The sequence below is a fragment of the Anarrhichthys ocellatus genome, unplaced genomic scaffold, assembly GCF_004355925.1.
Source record: "Anarrhichthys ocellatus isolate YVR2014 unplaced genomic scaffold, GSC_Weel_1.0 scaffold35, whole genome shotgun sequence".
NCBI classification, from domain to species: domain Eukaryota; kingdom Metazoa; phylum Chordata; class Actinopteri; order Perciformes; family Anarhichadidae; genus Anarrhichthys; species Anarrhichthys ocellatus.
In genome coordinates, this window is record NW_022280065.1 from 3100040 (window position 1) to 3117433 (window position 17394).

The 17394-nt window shown below is 41.3% G+C and overlaps 3 protein-coding genes across 6 annotated transcripts; all 3 read left to right on the forward strand.

Annotated features, from left to right (window-relative positions):
* The first annotated feature begins 87 nt into the window (after window positions 1-87).
* Window positions 88-2543, forward strand: mterf1 (mitochondrial transcription termination factor 1). The gene is made up of 2 exons (XM_031866557.1): window positions 88-347; window positions 838-2543. Exon 2 carries the CDS (start codon window positions 868-870, stop codon window positions 2029-2031), a length of 1164 nt encoding a protein of 387 aa, XP_031722417.1. The 5' UTR covers window positions 88-347; window positions 838-867; the 3' UTR covers window positions 2032-2543.
* A 216-nt stretch (window positions 2544-2759) lies between these two features.
* Window positions 2760-8598, forward strand: dus3l (dihydrouridine synthase 3-like (S. cerevisiae)). 3 transcript variants are annotated; one of them, XM_031866551.1, is made up of 16 exons: window positions 2760-2857; window positions 3292-3402; window positions 4227-4497; window positions 4587-4938; window positions 5250-5326; window positions 5434-5529; window positions 5637-5678; window positions 5837-5989; window positions 6123-6239; window positions 6483-6548; window positions 6718-6828; window positions 7291-7387; window positions 7561-7636; window positions 7784-7972; window positions 8089-8217; window positions 8317-8598. In XM_031866551.1, exons 1-16 carry the CDS (start codon window positions 2775-2777, stop codon window positions 8387-8389), a joined length of 2043 nt encoding a protein of 680 aa, XP_031722411.1. In that variant the 5' UTR covers window positions 2760-2774; the 3' UTR covers window positions 8390-8598. The 3 variants fall into 3 exon arrangements, with proteins under 3 accessions (XP_031722411.1, XP_031722412.1, XP_031722413.1); XM_031866552.1 differs by having other exon boundaries at window positions 5440-5529; XM_031866553.1 differs by having other exon boundaries at window positions 2792-3054.
* Window positions 8599-10428: 1830 nt separating this feature from the next.
* Window positions 10429-17070, forward strand: cndp2 (carnosine dipeptidase 2). 2 transcript variants are annotated; one of them, XM_031866555.1, is made up of 12 exons: window positions 10429-10501; window positions 11173-11250; window positions 11399-11542; window positions 11636-11798; window positions 13098-13186; window positions 14367-14567; window positions 14749-14833; window positions 14936-15096; window positions 15194-15358; window positions 16158-16299; window positions 16534-16681; window positions 16884-17070. In XM_031866555.1, the coding sequence occupies exons 1-12, from the start codon at window positions 10490-10492 to the stop codon at window positions 16948-16950; spliced, it is 1455 nt and encodes a 484-aa protein (XP_031722415.1). In that variant the 5' UTR covers window positions 10429-10489; the 3' UTR covers window positions 16951-17070. The 2 variants fall into 2 exon arrangements, with proteins under 2 accessions (XP_031722415.1, XP_031722414.1); XM_031866554.1 differs by having other exon boundaries at window positions 10438-10615.
* The last annotated feature ends 324 nt before the right edge of the window (window positions 17071-17394 follow it).

The following is a 17394-nucleotide window of genomic DNA, read 5'->3' on the forward strand; positions in this document are numbered from 1 at the left end:
AATAATAATAATAATAATAATAATAATAATAATAATAATAATAATAACCTACTATTGAGTGTATCCTATGACAGGTAGAACTGTGTAAAAGTTAATTTAAAGTAATTTGCTTCTATTTTAGCTAAAACCATAGACTGTATATAGGTTAAAAATGAGCAGAGAGTGCTTTTAAACTCCAACCCGCTAGATGGCGGTAATTAAACAATAGTAGTTTGGATTATTTTATTCTCGGACGACAAAATCTCGCGAGAAGACGTTCACGTTTCCGCTTTCATACGTTTACGGTGAGAAATGCCTAACACCTCACCACCAGAATGTGTGGGGCAAAAAGAAACCAAAAGTATATGGTATGTGTTTTTATATAGTTTCTACAAAATGGCTATGGATTGAGACATTGATACATTTATAAATAACTGTAACGTTACAGTTACGAGCTGACCTGGACTTTCTATTGAGTCATTTAAGGGCGAATAATGTCTCAACAGTTGAATATTTAACGTTAAAGTAACGATGAATTTGTCTGCGACCTACCGACAGACTTCATTCAGTCAGTCGTACTGTTTATCACTTAAATATTAGCTTGTAAACATATATCAACACTGCGGTGGTGTCAAGAACTTACGTTAAAATTAAGTACAATTTTGAGGTACTTTAACAGACTAATTTAAATGTATGCTCCTTTTTTTGTACACTTTTTACTCTATATTTATCTGACAGCTGTTGTCATAAGTAACCTTCCAGATTCAGAGTTTACATAAACATATATATATATATATATATATATATATATATATATATATATATATTAATCAGATAAATGTTTATTTTTTTCTTCAGGTCCACTGAAACTGGCCCTCCTCATTAAAAATGGCAGCAGTAGCTGGAGTGAGAGCTCTCCTCAGCTTTCATCGATCAGTGACGTTGCAGCGCAGCTTTGGACACATTCCGGCTCAGTCGACGTCAACCTTCCTTCCCAGGGGCCTTTGCAGCGCCCCTGCAAAAAGCAGTGAGCCAAAGCCGCTGGTGAACACAGAGAATGTATCTCTGCTGGAGAATCTGAATCTCATGGGAGTTGACGTGAAGATGGCACGCCAGCGTCAGCCTGGGGTGCTTCGTAAAGCTTTCACTAATGAGCAAGGGCTCGCGAAGTTCCTGCAAGGTAAAGGCGCCAGCCGCAGAGTAATCGCCAGCATCATATCCCGTTACCCCCGCGCCATCACCCGCTCAATTGAACACCTGGAACAGCGCTGGGCGCTGTGGAGAGACATCTTCAAGACCGATGGAGAAATTGTGAGCATCCTGGATCGCTCACCAGAGTCCTTCTTCCGGTCCAGTGATAACGGGAACTTGGAGAAGAACATAGCTTTTCTGATCTCGCTGGGATTGAACACCAAAGACCTCCATCGGCTGCTGAGCACGGCGCCGCGGACATTCTCCAACAGTTTAGAGCTCAACAGGCAGATGGTGGAGTTTCTGGAAGACATCTGCGCCGAACTCGGTGGGACGAATCCGGAGCAGTTTCCCAAATCCATCATATCCAGAAACCTTTACATTCTTATCCGAAGCACGAAGAGAGTCAAGACGAACATCGATATCCTGAGAGCTTCTCTGAAGTTGAGCGATTCAGAAATGCTTGCTCTGCTTCAAGGCCCCGGGGCAGAAATACTGGATCTTTCTAACGAATATTTGAAAAAGAATTTCAACAGTCTCCAGGAGAGGATGGTTTCACTTGGCTGTCAGAAAGCTGACATAAAGAAACTAATCCTCAGCTATCCAATGGTTCTGTACATTGGGACAGACACGCTGAGCTCTAAACTAGACTGTCTCCTTAGAGGAGGAATAACAATGAAGCAAATACTGGAAAAGCCCAAAGTGTTAGACTACAGCACCGAGAACATTACAGGGCGACTCGGGGAGCTGCAGAGAGTGGGCTACGACTTCCACAAGAATGGCATCAACATCCTGGACTCCAGCCGGAAGCGGTTTGATGCAAAGATAGAAAGACTCAGTGCCTCACCAGAAACTGAATGAAACTGTATTATGATGTTACATAATGGTGGATACTGCGTTTACCTGAGCTTTGCTTCACGGCAGTCATTTTTTCCTTCATGTAGTAATTAGAATATGATTTCCGACTTTGCGGATGTCTCTTTTGTAATGTTTCAATAAATCTGTTAGGACTACAACGACAATCATTTAATTATGGATGAATCTGCCAAATATTTTTCTTGATTAATAAGGTCTCTAAAATAAATTCACAATTTCCTATACTCCCAAGGTCACATTTCAAATTTCTTCTTTTTCCAACCAATCATCCAAAACCACAAAAATATTTAATTTACTATCACAGAAGGCAGTGAACTAAAACAATGGATCAACTATCAGTTTCTGCATAATGTTCTGCATCTTTAATAGCTTTGTAGACAAAAATTGATTTGCATGTGAATTATTTTTTTACTTGGTCAAAGATGTATAAATTACATGTTCGAATTCATGAGGATGCAATCTTAAAATAAAAGTGATATCCAAAAAAGGCATCTGACTAAATGTTTCAATTATTATTGTAGTTCTATTTTGTAATAGTAATTTAGTAATATATATAGTATAATTTATAAACTGAAACATGTAATGTATATTCAATTAAATGTAATCTGATTACATTTTATCCCTGGACTACCAGTAGACTTCATTAGTTACTCTGAAGATTACGAGCTGTGTTACGCGGAACTAATGTTCGTCAGACGTCCGCACAGTACACCACGGACTTTACCAAAATGCAGCACAACTGCCTCCCCATGCAGTTGTATATTGTTGCTGCATGTTGGGGTGTGAGACAGAAGTGTAATCCACGTTTACTGTAATTGTTTGATATTTACTTTTGACTTGTTTTATAAATTAACGTCAAATGCATTATCAAGCAAGTGGTTAGTTGACTGTTTGCTTCAGCAGCCTTTAAGTTAGCGGTTAGCTTGCTAGCAGGGTTAGGTTCCAGCAAAGCATGCTACAGTAACAGAGAGCGTTAGCTGTTTATCTTGGCAACTTGGATAATAAAATGTAAGTAACTTCACTGATTTTAGTTAAATTTAACCAGACAGGCAACCAGGGAGTTGAATAGAATGGCTTCAACTGACGTTGAGTCAACTCTTATGAATGAAATATGCAGTACAGAGTATTTCTGACATAACGTTACTCGTGTCCCTCGACCAGGAAGGAGATCAATAGCTCTTCGGTTAAGCGATGCGCTAGTTAGTTAGATTCAAAGTGATAATCTGATGTACCGACATTTTACAGGGAAAAGGATTTGGAGAAAGCCTGTGAAGGTGTGATGGAAAGAGCAGCAGAGGAAACGGTTGAAAAGAGGACAAGTGTAGCTGTGAAGGGTGAAGCTGCGATCAAGCCACAGTAAGTAACTAGCTATTTAATACATGGTGGAGATCACTGCACACAATCTCAGTTGTTGTCCAAAGTGTATGTTTGGTGCAAGAGTCTCGATTCAGACAGCTGATGTGACATCATCCACACAGCTGCCAAAACTCTGAACGTCACGATGTCCCTGTTCTGCATCACGTCTTGCCCGTCAGCTCCCTCTTCACCCTCAGTCCGTTATAACGCTTGTATCAAAGATTACATCACTCCAGCCTGCCTCCCGTTCTCGTGCTCCATCTTGTCCTCGTTGGTATACCTAGAGATGCCCTACACTTGGGGTAGAAACTGGTTCCAACCCTGATTAGACTGATCCACTTTTTCCCTGCAGAGTAGCATGGAGTCATAGATTGCACACTGCACGCTGCTCTGTCTGATGGAGCCAACAGAACTACACAAAAGGGCTTAGCAGCTGTAGTGAATGTGCTCGACTTCTTGCACAGAGTATGTTCTTATGTATCACTCTAAGGATTGGCTGGTCCACATCAATAGCCATTCTTATAATTGTACCATTATGTGGTAATAGAGCGGGAAGCAAATGTCACAAAATATTCTTCTCTATTATGATAATCAAGGTGGCCTTAACTGTCTCCAGTCTCACATCTCATTGGTATAGAATAGAAACAGCTTTGCCAAACTAAGGCGCTGTGTCAAATTACATAGACATTACACAGTGTGATGTTGCGTTATTCCACACAATGGTCGTTCCGCTCGCACTTAAAGTTCCCGTGTTGTATGTCACGTTGTTACATCTTCAAACTGACGGGTCATTACATTTCTTTTTTTTCTTCTTGTATTTGCAGATTCCTGACCACCAAAGAGAAATTTCATGGTTTTGTAGACTCTGAGTGGCGGGGCCCAAAGGGGGAAAAGGCCAGTGATGGTGACAAAGTAGAGGAGACGAAGGCAACCTCTGTTGAGGAACCTGACACAAAAAAGCTCAAACTAGACCCCGAGGAGGGGAATAAGAGCGGCAAACCAGACGGTAAACGCATTCGGGGACAGAATAAGTCAAGGCCACACACAAAGCCCACCGCCTATGATGAAAAACGTCTGTGTCCCTCAGTCGTTCAGGTATGAAACTCTAGCCGACCATTCACAAAGTGCTCTTCAGTCGCTATGTCAGCTGACAGTCATTGTCATGACTTTTCCCATCCATGCAGGACAACAGGGAATGTCCCTTTGGAGACAAATGCCGCTTTTACCACGACGTAGCCGAATACTTGGCAACCAAGCCCGCTGACATCGGGGAGAGCTGCTACCTCTATGACACGTTCGGAAAGTGTGGTTATGGTTTCTCCTGCCGCTACGCCAAGGTGCACACTACACCTGACTTCAAAACCATGGTGAACGCCGAACTAATTAAGGCCAATGAGGGCCGGACGCCGGTGAAGAACAGCCTCAGTAAAGACCTGCAGATTCGCCTGAGGAAGCGCTCTGTGACCTTTGAGAAGTCAGAAGAGTACCTGAAAATACTTTCGGACAACAAAGAGAAAAGAGAACAGCAAGGGAACGGTAAGACGTAATACACACTTATACGTGATCTGTTGGCAGTGCAAATGTCCTTCAGGAATATTAATATTCTGCCAGTGTTTCTGCTAAGAATGAAGCCGTCGGCCGTTCTTGTTCTATGAGTGGTTTGAAATGATACCGACACAGAACTGCTGTAATCAGCAGTGAAAAGGAAGTGTCTCTGAAGTGGGTCTCTGTGGCACTCATTGGAGCTTTCATTTAATCAGCCCACCTCATTTTATTTGGGCAACATGCATGCTGTTCTTTGTCCCCTGAGTAGAGCGGTTGATAATTCAGTTTTCTGACACACTTAGGTGACACTCGTGCAGCTGAGTTATCTGCAGATCCAACAGGAGGGGAGCAGCAGGCGTCTACTGAGGCTGAAGCCCAGGTACACATTTCTACTCTACCACTACTACCTCTTACATGGGGTATGTGTGTGTTGCATGGCATTTTAGAAGTATGTTTTTTTTTTTTACGTGTTTGCTCTGTGACCAGCTACAGGCCGGTCCAGATAAACAGCCTCCAGTGAAGACGGTTGGGCCTCTCACTGATGTAGATGTCATCAAGTTGCGGATGTGTGAGAGGAAACAGGTATATATATATATATATATATATATACACAGTATATATAGGCAACCATCTCTCCTTCAAAATTATTTAAAATAACCCAAGGAACATCATATTTCTCTGTGTTCAAGGTGGACTTTCAAGACAAGCTCTACCTTGCTCCTCTAACAACTGTAAGTACAGCCAGACTGAATCCAGCACTGAGGTTTGATGTAGTTAAATGCTGCCCGACAAATCAAATTTGCTGTTAAAATGTCACTCTATAGAACCAGTAACACACCAAACAGATAAGCTTTTGACCTGACTAAATAAATTCCTTCTCTTTCCTCAGTGTGGAAATCTGCCTTTCCGTCGCGTGTGCAAGCGCTTCGGAGCAGACATCACCTGCGGGGAGATGGCCATGTGCACCAACCTGCTGCAGGGGCAGCAGTCAGAGTGGGCCCTCCTGAAGCGCCACGAAAGCGAAGATGTTTTTGGCGTCCAGGTGATGTCGTCATAGATTGTTGAGACTCCTCAGAGCTGTTGAATTGCTTTTATCACGTTGTCTTAAACGCGGCTTGTGGACTTGCGTGAGAGTAAAGACGGGCTCAGTACTGAAGTCCTGATTGTGTCTCCAGGTGGAGGGCTGCTTCCCCGACACCATGACGAGGTGTGCAGAGCTCATCAACGGTAACATTGATGTCGACTTTGTGGACATCAACTCCGGATGCCCCATTGACCTCGTCTACAAGAAGGTAAACATCACAGATGGTAAAACCATGTTTTTCTACAGTGGTTGAGGTCAATAAACAAAAAAGTAAAGATCAGCATGCTGGTAAATACGGGAGGCCATGTGGGGGGAATTAAATGGCGCTGTGATGAGTGAGAGCTTTACAGTCAGACAAACTTTTGTGTGTGATGATTGAGTGTATAAAGCAATATTAAACATTAACATGTCACTGACTAACAGGTGGTGTTTGTTTACTTTCCCTCATCAGGGCGGAGGCTGCGGCTTGATGACACGCACCAGGAAGTTTGAACAGATAATCAAGGGAATGAACTATGTACGTGTCTGAATTTGATATCTTGGTGAATTTTGGCTTTCAGCAGAAAATACTGTCATTTAATATGTATAGTATGCAAGTGTTAAACTAGCTTTTAATAATCCATCCAGGAAAATGTTTTCCACAAAGTGTAAGGGTGAATGAGAATGTGTTTTCTTTCCTCCTGAAGGTCCTTGACGTCCCTTTAACAGTCAAGATCCGCACTGGTGTTCAGGAGAAGTGCAACATAGCACACAAACTCATCCCGGAGATGAAGAAGTGGGATGTCTCTATGATCACGGTCAGTCTTGTCTAAAAGCAGCATAAATAAAAGGGAAAAAGTGTTGCAACTGTAAAAGAAGAGGCATGGGTGTAAAAAGGTATTGACCCACACCATGCGGTGAAAATCATATTTAATACAGTCGCGGCATGAGTCAAGAAATACATGATAACTATGGAAGTCAAACTGAGTCTCATTTCCAGTAGTGTCTTTTTAAGACCATGTGGGGTGGACACCTCTCCAGAATGCATTGTTTGAGCACCAGATATGACTCTTTATTTGTCTAACTTTGTGTTCCCATTTTGCATTTTCTTTGACTCTTATTAAATGTGTGTCCTTGTCATTTCCAGCCCCTTGTTTTTTTATTTGTTGTCAGTCGTGCATAATAGTTTTTCCTCCTTTTGTCATTTTTGTATCTGCAAATGAATACGAGTCCGTTTCAAAGTGTGATGAAACACCACTGATGCTGTAGTTGTCTTACAGTTGCATGGCCGATCCAAAGAGCAGCGCTACACTAAGTCGGCTGACTGGGACTACATCAACACCTGCTCCAAGCTGGCTAGTCCTGTCCCTCTGTTTGGTCTGTGAATTTCGTTTACCTAAGATTTTAGCTGCGTACAGTTCAATACTATCACAATAACAACACCCCCTCTGAGGTGTAGAGAACTGTATATTTATCATGCACAAGCTGTGGAAGAGTCATCATTTGTTGGTGATGAGGTGAACTGAGTTGACCTATGTTTATTGTCCCAGGTAATGGAGACATACTGTCCTATGAAGATGCCATGAAAGCAAGAGAGACTGGAGTTTCTGGCATTATGATTGCAAGGTTGGTGCCACTTTAGTGAATACACACAGTACAGACAAGTCAAAGCACAGTAATCACACAAAGAATCCCGACCAGAGGAACTACTCCATTTAACGGAGCCCAGTTATCTTTGTGGTGAACTTGAACTTGATTTTTTTGTCTCTTCAGAGGTGCTCTCATTAAGCCCTGGATCTTCACTGAAATAAAGGAGCGCAGACACTGGGACATCTCGTCCAGTGAGCGACTGGACGTCCTCCGGGATTTCAGCAACTTCGGTCTGGAGCACTGGGGCTCCGACACTCGAGGTGTGGAGAAGACCCGCACCTTCATGCTGGAGTGGCTCTCCTTCATGTGCAGGTGGGCAACAACACGCACTTGCAGTATATTTCTTCTGCTAATAACAAGAAATATTCATGACTTGCCATTTGATCCAGAAACACACTTATTATTATCGTACTATCTCTGTCTCTCAGATATATTCCAGTAGGCCTGTTGGAACGGGTGCCTCAGAAGATCAACGAGAGACCTCCGTTCTACCTGGGCAGGAACTACCTGGAGTCACTAATGGCCAGTCAACATGCTGGGGACTGGGTCAGGATTAGGTAAGCAGGAAACCATTTTTAAACCATCAAGCTACACTAAGAATAACTGCTAAATTGATGTATTTACTGATTATAATATCTTACTTTTCCCCTCTCCAGTGAAATGCTACTTGGACCGGTACCAACGAGTTTCAACTTCTTGCCCAAACATAAAGCCAATGCCTACAAATGATTTTCTCTTTCTCTGACTGAACATCCAGGCCTTTTGATTTGTTTGTTTGTTTTTATTTGCTCCAGAGAATATGACTTAAAGAAAGAGAATCTATTGTTTTTAACGATTAAGACTTTTGAGTCTGTTCATTCGACCTGTGGTGCAGTAGCAGAATACATGGGGTGTTTGTGTTCTTGAAATATATGCAATAAAGTCTTTTGCCACACGAAGATATTTATTTTTCTTTGATTATGCTTGTAATTATTTTAAATTGGCCATTATGGAAAATATTTCAAACTGACAGAAAAATCCAGTAATGCTCTGTGAAATACATTATGTGGAAAAAAAATATATAAAAACACAAGTTTACTCATTTTGCTTTGATATAAAACTGAGCCACAGTCGGTGGGAATAATTTAACATTCTGTTAATGAGATCATATATAAGATCATACAGTATACATAAAAACAAGACAATTGGTACAAATATATGTATATATACACAGTACATATACATATAGATTTATACTGAGTTACCAGGTTTATTAGGTACAACTGAAATGTAATGCAATACAACAGCGAAGAAATACTCCATATCTGTATGAAGCATAAAAAATGTGTTGTCTACTTTTGGAGATGGAGAGTAGGTGCTTTGCATTTAATGTATTTTAATGTTTTGTTTAACTGATAAAAACATGTCTGGACCAAGTAAATATGTTTTATATATATATATATATATATATATATATTATTCATATTCCAAGTAAAAGTCAGAATTGGCCTATGTTACAAGTGTTAGAAAACGTATGTGCACATATATTTAAGCCTAATTTGTATTTCGTGCGGCCAGGTTTTTATTCACATAATTGATGTGGTCCATTAATTCATTTTAAAAGAGCTGTAACTTCTCAGGATGGCAGCTGATCGACGAAACTCAACAAAACCAATGGCTCTCAAATAATGAATGAAAGTGTGTTCACCGTCAGTAGGTTGTTGCAATGTCTTCATTGACATAAATCCTTGTTTCTGTACGAAGAAAGCGGTCCCACCAGGTTAATAAGTCTGGGCCTGTATGTCCTTTTTCAAAGCTAGACCATATGTAACTTTTGAAGAGTGCTACAGGTTTACTTTGTCTAGTGTGACCAGTAATGTTAATAAACTTGAAACTAAGTTTTTTAATTTTTTTGTAACTTATTTACTGGCTTTGCTTTGTGTTACTGTTACACAATTATTTACTGTTTGCCATTGCCCTTTGATTGTTAATCTGGCTTTCACTAATGATTCACAATTTAATTATCACGTTGTACTTGATTATGTGGTCAGGCTGTATTGCAATTTGCCTTACCAAATACTTTACTGCAGTCATCTGTGACGTTGGAAACAACTACCACTCTCTCCTCCAGATGACAGCAGTGACTTTAATAGTGAAAATGAATTTCCTGAAGTTGAAGGTGCCGCTACCAGTGAATACTATGACCCGGATTGCCCTCCAAAAGACAGGGACAGTGGTAACGATGGTGACTCCCCTCCAAGGAGCTGGACCAGCAGTACCATTCCTAGTTCTTCTGGGTTAGCTGTAGTTTGTAGTGAAGTTGGCTTTGAGATTACTCTGCTCTGAATTGCACTAACCTGTAGGAAAGGTCATTTCAGAGGTTAATATTGCACGTTTTACTCCACTACATTCATGACTATTACTTCCCAGTCAGATTAATATTACAAAATGTAATAATCATACATCAACACTTTATTGATCCACAGGGGGAAATTCACAAGCTACCAACAGTAGTGTATATAAAGTAATGTTTTAGTTATGTACACATTAATGTACAATAATCATAAACCAATAATAAAATGTCCTGTACATTGTCACGAAATGGTCCTACTTAAAGTATATTATGATGCTAATACTATTGTGCTTTTAAATACACGCTTTTTACTTGTAGTACTAATTCCACCACTGTTGCACCTGAGCTGCTCTCATTTGTAAACGTACGTAGATTCGTCAGAGAGGGTCGCTCTCCCACCTCAACTGTTTCCGGTCCTCATGGACGATCATGACGCAGCATCTGCCGCTGACCCACAATCCTTTGCGCCGTGAAAACAAATCAAATAGCCACTACTGATGCCCACTGATGTGAGGAAGTCTCTCTGCCCTCTTGTTATTTCGTGCGTGGAAGAAAACATTAACAAGTTTCAACGTTACAGCCGTGTGTCCACGTCGTTAGGAAACACAGGAAGTGTCTGTCAGGTGAGAAGAGTCACGTGTGGACATCAGCTGTCCGGGAATAAACCGGACAGCTGATGTCCACACGTCTCATAACTGTCTCATAACTGACCGAGTGGACTTAATGCGTCTCTGTGCGATTCAGAAATGAACAGAGCATTTAGCCCGTTAGCGTTTGAGTAATTATGAGGTTTTCATGCATATTCTCCCAAGTTAAACCTAAAAACGTGTGTCTTAACGTTAAAGTGATGTTATAAATGTTCACACATGGAGCTTAAAGGGACGGAAGTGACCCTTCTGCTGTGATGGGACCCTTTTGCAACTTTCTACTATGTGCCTGCTTTTCTGTTTATAAAAAAACTACAACATGCATGAAGTAGCAGCTGTGACAAACATTTTCAAAACTGTCACCAACTCAACTTCCTGATCTGATTCGTGCTCTTCTGGCTCTGCATGCATGACAGAAGGGGGTACAAATAGTGCAGGGCTCAGCAGGGCGTGGTGTTTTTTCTTCTTCCTCTCATAAGACAGCAAAGGGCTGAAGGTTGACTCTCACTCCACTCTGCCTTGTAAACCCTCAGCTCCTGTTGCTGGACAAGATGGCTCATCTCAAAGCACTTTTCAAGTATGTGGACGAACACCAGGATTTGTACGTGCAGGTAAGCTCATCCTGAGGGAAGTGTTGTACGAGCTTTTGCTGTTACAGTCAACGTTTGCAGTCAAATGTCTGTCTTCACGTGATCAAAGTGCAAAGACACATTCGCTCCGGGCATTAACATGTATGTGAATCTTGCTCGGTGTCGCCAGCGTCTTGCAGACTGGGTCGCAGTCCCGAGCGTGTCTGCTTGGCCAGAGAAGCGTGGGGAGATCAAGAAGATGATGGAGATGGCCGCCAAGGACATCGAGAAGCTGGGGGGAACGGTGGAGATGGTGGACATCGGCAAACAGAAGGTGTGTTAATGTTTGGACTTCATCACTAGTAATGCATTGGTTTTCCTTGAACCTGTACTAAAATGTAATGCTGTTTGTCTTGTGTGCGTGCAGCTTCCCTCTGGAGAGGAGATCCCTCTGCCTCCTATCATCCTGGGGAGTTTGGGGTCGGACCCGGGCAAGAAGACCGTGTGTATCTACGGCCACCTGGATGTCCAGCCGGCTAGCATTGATGATGGCTGGGATACAGAGCCTTTCACTCTGGTGGAGAAAGACGGTGAGAGCAGAAGTTGTTTTGTTTCTGTTTCAATATGACACGGAAAGTTTGTCCGTGAGAAACAAAACGGCTGTATTTCAAGTTATTGCAGTAGACCGGAATGCTGTTTTGGCATTAAGACGAGACGTGATGAGGTTGACTTCATGAGGTTTCTTTTTCCCAATCTTTGATGTGATGATTACACAACCTTCTTTTTCAGCGTGGCAACAATATAGTGTCACTTTGCACTGAAATAAATGAGCAACTTGTCCTGCAGAGACAGAAACAAAGAGGACAGTTAAAGTAAAACCGAGTTTAACTGAGCTGTGACGGAGCTACAGAATAAAATGAAACTGGTCATTTAGTATCTGAGAAGATATCAAAAAGGTCTGCACACAACTATTACATGAAACTCTTTCTTTGGAGAGCAGAGAGGTCGTTTTTTTACTCGTCATTACTTAAATGTAACGTCTTGTTTAAATGCTCTTTGAGCTTTTATCAGCGTTGCGCTTTTGATCATATCACAGTTTGCTGCATGTTACCAAAGTCCGGCCCAGTAGCGTCATGCTCTTAATCTCGTCTTATCTGCAAACCTCACAGGTCTAGTTGGGCAAGTGCAGATGTGTTTAACAAGAATACATTCAGCTTTACAGAAGCCAAAATGGCTCAAGTGAAACATTTGATCTCATAAATGTATTACAAGATGATGGATGTTTGATCATCGTCCGCTATTCACCAACTCGGCAGCTGTTACTTGGCATCTTTAAAGCCGATACAATGATGCAAATGCTGTCTCTGAAGGTGTACTTGCTGTGTGTTAAACACCACAGAAGGACTTCTACATGCTATACTATTAGGCCACACATATTTTCAGTTTATGTTTGATGACATGAGAACTGGTCAGATCTTTTGTTTTTTTTAACCTTTTTCCTTTATTCTTTTTTTGTGCTAATAATTCCAACACCCAAAAGGTCTTGTGTGCTTTCTGGTGAAAGTCAGCTGACAGAAAGTTCAACATCCACTTCCTCCTGTCTCATTCCTGTCTGCTCAGCTCTGATCTTTCTTGCTTATGTCGTGATTTACTATCCAGTTGTTTAGTTGCTAGACTTTGCCTCACGCTGTTCATTGTGTGAAAGGGTTCCCTAACTTTGCTGGTACTACTAGCAAGTAACTTGGAATAAGAGAATACATTAATAATGTCTTTCTTATTGTGTTACATATATAGCTATGCCTAGACAACGTAAATTCATAAGCCTTATAATAACTACAATAAAATAAAGACCCAAGACTTTAAATTAAAACACTGTTTACTCTTTGCAGGTAAGCTCTACGGAAGAGGCTCAACTGATGACAAGGGTCCAGTGTTGGCCTGGTTTAACTGCATTGAGGCCCACCAGAAGATCCAGCAGGTGAAGTTCCCACCACAGTCTTCTTCTCTTACTGAGGGAATCTTTCTTTACCCTTTATTTCCTCTTAATAAGTTTATTGTATCCACCAAAAGTGAAAAACTACTTGGTAATTAACCATATTCTGATTCAGTGGGCACATATTGATTTTAGGGATAACAAATTGTTTCTCGGGTTAGAGTTAACAAAACCACAACTGCATTGTCCAGTTGACAGTAAGACGTCCTGCTTCAAGAAATCAAACCAGCAAGGCCGAGATCCTCCTTGTGGCACTGACGCAGCCACATTTCCTGAGAACAACCATTGTTCAACAATGACCAGACCTCTGTTACAAGACTGTGTGTGATCACAGTCCAGGCAGCCGGTATCATTGACGATGGTGTCGCAGAGCGTTTCACTGTGGAGACAACACAAACAAACCTGTTCTGGTTTGGTTATGTTCTTATTCATGACTTGCCAAATTGGGTGCGGTTGAACGGTGATGGGAAACAACGGAACGGATCAGAATGAACTGATTCCATTGCTTGGAATGGGGAAATATGCTGATGTTGTTTTATGATCATAACATCTTTTGGCATTTATAGAAGGAGAGTGGAATGATAATAGGTAGGTTAAACCCATCTGTCACGAACATTCACAGAGACTATTTGGGACAACATGTAAACACTGCTACCGAGCTACGTTCTGCTCAAAGTCGTATATTTGTTTTTCTGTGGGAACATAATAAATAATAATCCAGAATCTTGTTGAATTACTGTACAGTATTGCTTTCCAAAATGATTCTGCATCAAAGCTAGAAATTCATTCTCTCTGTATTTCAGTGCAGAGCTGATTCTGTAATTGCCCGTTGATCATCTGAGAGCCGTCAGCAGGAGAGGCGGTCAAAGGTCTCTGGATGAAATCGGTAGTCGCGTCTTATCCAGCCATCACTTAATGATTAAACCAAGTCACGTCACTGTGTTGCGTCGTTTTGAAAAACTTTCACGTCTCTCTGAAACAGTGGAACAGCTTGTCTGAGGAAAGTATCACTGCGACATGCTGTAAGGAGCTTCAGTCAACAATCCCAGGATCTACTCTATGATCAATATCAAAGTTATTTTCTCAATGAAAGGGTCGGCTGGTTTTGTGCTCTCTTTCAACTCTGTTTTAAACTGTTCTTTCTCCCTTATCTCACTTCCTGCAGGAGCTTCCCATCAACATCAAATTCTGCTTCGAGGGGATGGAGGAGTCTGGATCTGAGGGCCTGGATGAACTGGTGTTTGCACAAAAAGACACCTTCTTAAAAGACGTGGACTACGTCTGCATCTCCGACAACTATTGGCTCGGCAAGACCAAACCCTGCATCACCTACGGCCTGAGAGGAATCTGCTACTTCTTCGTTGAGGTGCAGTCTGATTGTAGTGCTGTTTTGAATTCTTAGCGTAATCACTTAAGCTGCAGCAATAACCAAACCTAGTTCTATAGTAATGCAGCTCTTCCAGCATTAACACAAATGTCATGTGTTTTTTTGTGATATTGTATTCTGAAGAAGCACATTAAAATGTTTTTTTTTTTTTAATTTAAAGGTGCAATGCGGCGACAAGGACCTGCACTCAGGGGTGTTTGGTGGCTCTGTTCATGAAGCCATGACCGACCTGATTGCACTCATGGGCAAGTGATGCTGACATATGAGCCACAATCTCGCAAAACTAGTTTTCAGTCTTTGACGTTTTCAGCGGTGTTTAAATCTTTTGCTTGCGTCTCTCTAAACAGGCACCCTCTTAGACAGGAAGGGGAAGATTTTGATTCCGGGGATAAGCGATGACGTGGCCCCTGTGACGGATGTCGAGAAAAAGCTGTATGAGAAGATAGATTTTGACTTGGATGAATACTCCAAAGACGTCGGAGTGGAACAGCTGCTGCATGACACCAAGGCAAGGCATTGATTTCTGTCGCCACTCAAACAGACATTACATTACTGCATGGTAAGTCATGACCTTTTAAGTGAACTCTTCTTCTTTTGTCCTGTAGGAGAACATCCTGATGCACCGCTGGAGGTATCCATCTCTGTCTCTTCACGGTATTGAGGGAGCTTTCTCTGAAACAGGAGCCAAGACTGTTATCCCCCGCAAGGTCATCGGCAAGTTCTCCATCCGCCTCGTCCCCGACATGGACCCCGAAGTGGTGGAGAAGCAGGTAGACCCGGAAATATCGTAACAACCACTCTACTGCTGGCAAATGGTAGTGGTCATGTGACCAGAACACAATAAAGGTTGTGGTGTGTGGGGGAAAAAAAAGATAGTCACTGCCAGTGGAATTTAAAACTTGATGACTCGAGTCCCTCAGTGGTAGTGTGTCACAAAGATGACTCTGTCACATTTTGTTTTTAGTGAATATGGCTTTTACGAGTGAAATTTTACAAGTACAGCAGATTTACAGATGAGTCTAAGCCTGACCTACCAAAGTGGATTTATTCTTGACAATAAATCAGTGATTAACAGTAGTTCTGTTGAAGAATAAAGTTTAAAATACTAAACAATTGTTTGTAAAACCCTTGTCAAAAAGCAAGTTTGGTAAGTGGTACGTTTGCCAAGTCGAGACAAGTAATGAATGAAAAGTCAGGAAGTTCATTAAAGATGGAGAGAAATTAATGTTTTTATAATTATTTAAATACAAAACCAAAATGATTTATCACATTACATAAAATGACACCTACAGAGTAATACAAACAGAAACCAGTGATACAAACAAACAAACAAACAAACACACCCAAATGTACATTCAGGAACATTATAGAAACATTTCAAACTGTGCCCATTATGTCATCCAACAGGAGATAAAAACACAATATATATTCAAGTTTATAAAGGTAATATTCAAATGAGAGTTTTAAAACTGATGCTGAGTCAACATGAAAAAGAAAGGCGTTTTGTTTTGAGTGACTCGAGTCTGGACCTAGACTGTCATTCAAGTTTTTTTCTTATTCTCCATCAAGGTTGTCGATCATCTGCAGAAGAAGTTTGCTGAACTGGGGAGCCCCAACAAGCTGAAAGTGTACATGGGCCACGGAGCCAAGGCCTGGGTCTCTGACTTCAACCACCCACACTACATGGCAGGTCGAAAGGCCATGAAAACAGGTACAGAGAGATGTATATAGTGAAAGGATCAGTTCACTCAAAACACATACTCTTACTTAGACCCACTGTTATCTAATTATGTTGATAGTTTCGGTTTCATATGATGATTTTCATATAATGTCATCTGATCTCTGATCCCTATTATTAATGGTTAAAGATAAAAACGTTGTAGAGATTTTGTTTTCCAGTCCTCTTCACTATTCTCTCCATGTTCTCCTCCTTGCTGTGCCAAAGTCTTTGGAGTGGAGCCTGACCTGACTCGTGAGGGTGGAAGCATCCCCGTCACCTTGACCTTCCAGGAGGCCACAGGACGTAACGTCATGCTGCTGCCTCTTGGATCCTCTGATGATGGAGCTCACTCTCAGAACGAGAAGCTCAACAGGTACGTTGTTGTTATGTTGAATTTAGTGATCAAGTACCGAATTAAGTTCTTCCACCCAAAAGTTATAATTGCAGTGAGACGCAACAACTTGAATTCTTCATGAATGATCTTTACGATGGCCCTTTTTGTTACAGGTTTGTAACAAAGACAAGTATTCACCGGTCAATTAAGCTCATCACTGTTTTTATCTTTCCACTTTCAGAACCAACTACATTCAGGGGACCAAGATGCTCGGCGCATACTTCCACGAGGTCTCCCTGCTGGAATGAAGTGATGTCTCATTATGACAAATGTAAAATATGTCCATCCTCACTATCATGGTTCTGATTTACATTGCAGCAGTTTTGTACCCACTCCCCCCTGACAATAAAAGTTTTTCTTTGCTACTATTTGTTGTCCTTTTTCATTCATGCATTGATTTTAGTGTCACTGTTGCCGTTATGCACTGCATCACATACCTGCTTGCAATAACCCATAATGTCATTGGGTTTAGAAAATTATTCATTTTCCGTTAGTCTGCGTTTTGTATCTAGTGAAGTAGCGATTAAGCAAGTATTAAATGTGTTCAAGGCCTCACTGATAATAGGTTGACAAAAAGACCTGTGATTACAGATGTTTCTGGACAGGCCAACAGTAGTTGAGAATGAATTTATGAAAACTGAACAAAACAGGATACGCATTTTGGATAATTAAGTTAATGCACATGAATAAGG

What these genes read in the sequence shown, in the direction of transcription:
- mterf1 (XM_031866557.1), top strand. Translation starts at nt 868, where the DNA reads ATGGCAGCAGTAGCTGGAGTGAGAGCTCTCCTCAGCTTTCATCGATCA.
- dus3l (XM_031866551.1), top strand. Translation starts at nt 2,775, where the DNA reads ATGCAGCACAACTGCCTCCCCATGCAGTTGTATATTGTTGCTGCATGT. An exon ending in AAGAGAACAGCAAGGGAACG is followed by an intron (nt 4,939 to 5,249) that starts GTAAGACGTAAT and finishes TGACACACTTAG; the next exon opens with GTGACACTCGTGCAGCTGAG. An exon ending in ACCTTGCTCCTCTAACAACT is followed by an intron (nt 5,679 to 5,836) that starts GTAAGTACAGCC and finishes CTCTTTCCTCAG; the next exon opens with TGTGGAAATCTGCCTTTCCG.
- cndp2 (XM_031866554.1), top strand. Translation starts at nt 10,490, where the DNA reads ATGCCCACTGATGTGAGGAAGTCTCTCTGCCCTCTTGTTATTTCGTGC. An exon ending in ACCAGGATTTGTACGTGCAG is followed by an intron (nt 11,251 to 11,398) that starts GTAAGCTCATCC and finishes CGGTGTCGCCAG; the next exon opens with CGTCTTGCAGACTGGGTCGC. An exon ending in TCTGCTACTTCTTCGTTGAG is followed by an intron (nt 14,568 to 14,748) that starts GTGCAGTCTGAT and finishes TTTAATTTAAAG; the next exon opens with GTGCAATGCGGCGACAAGGA.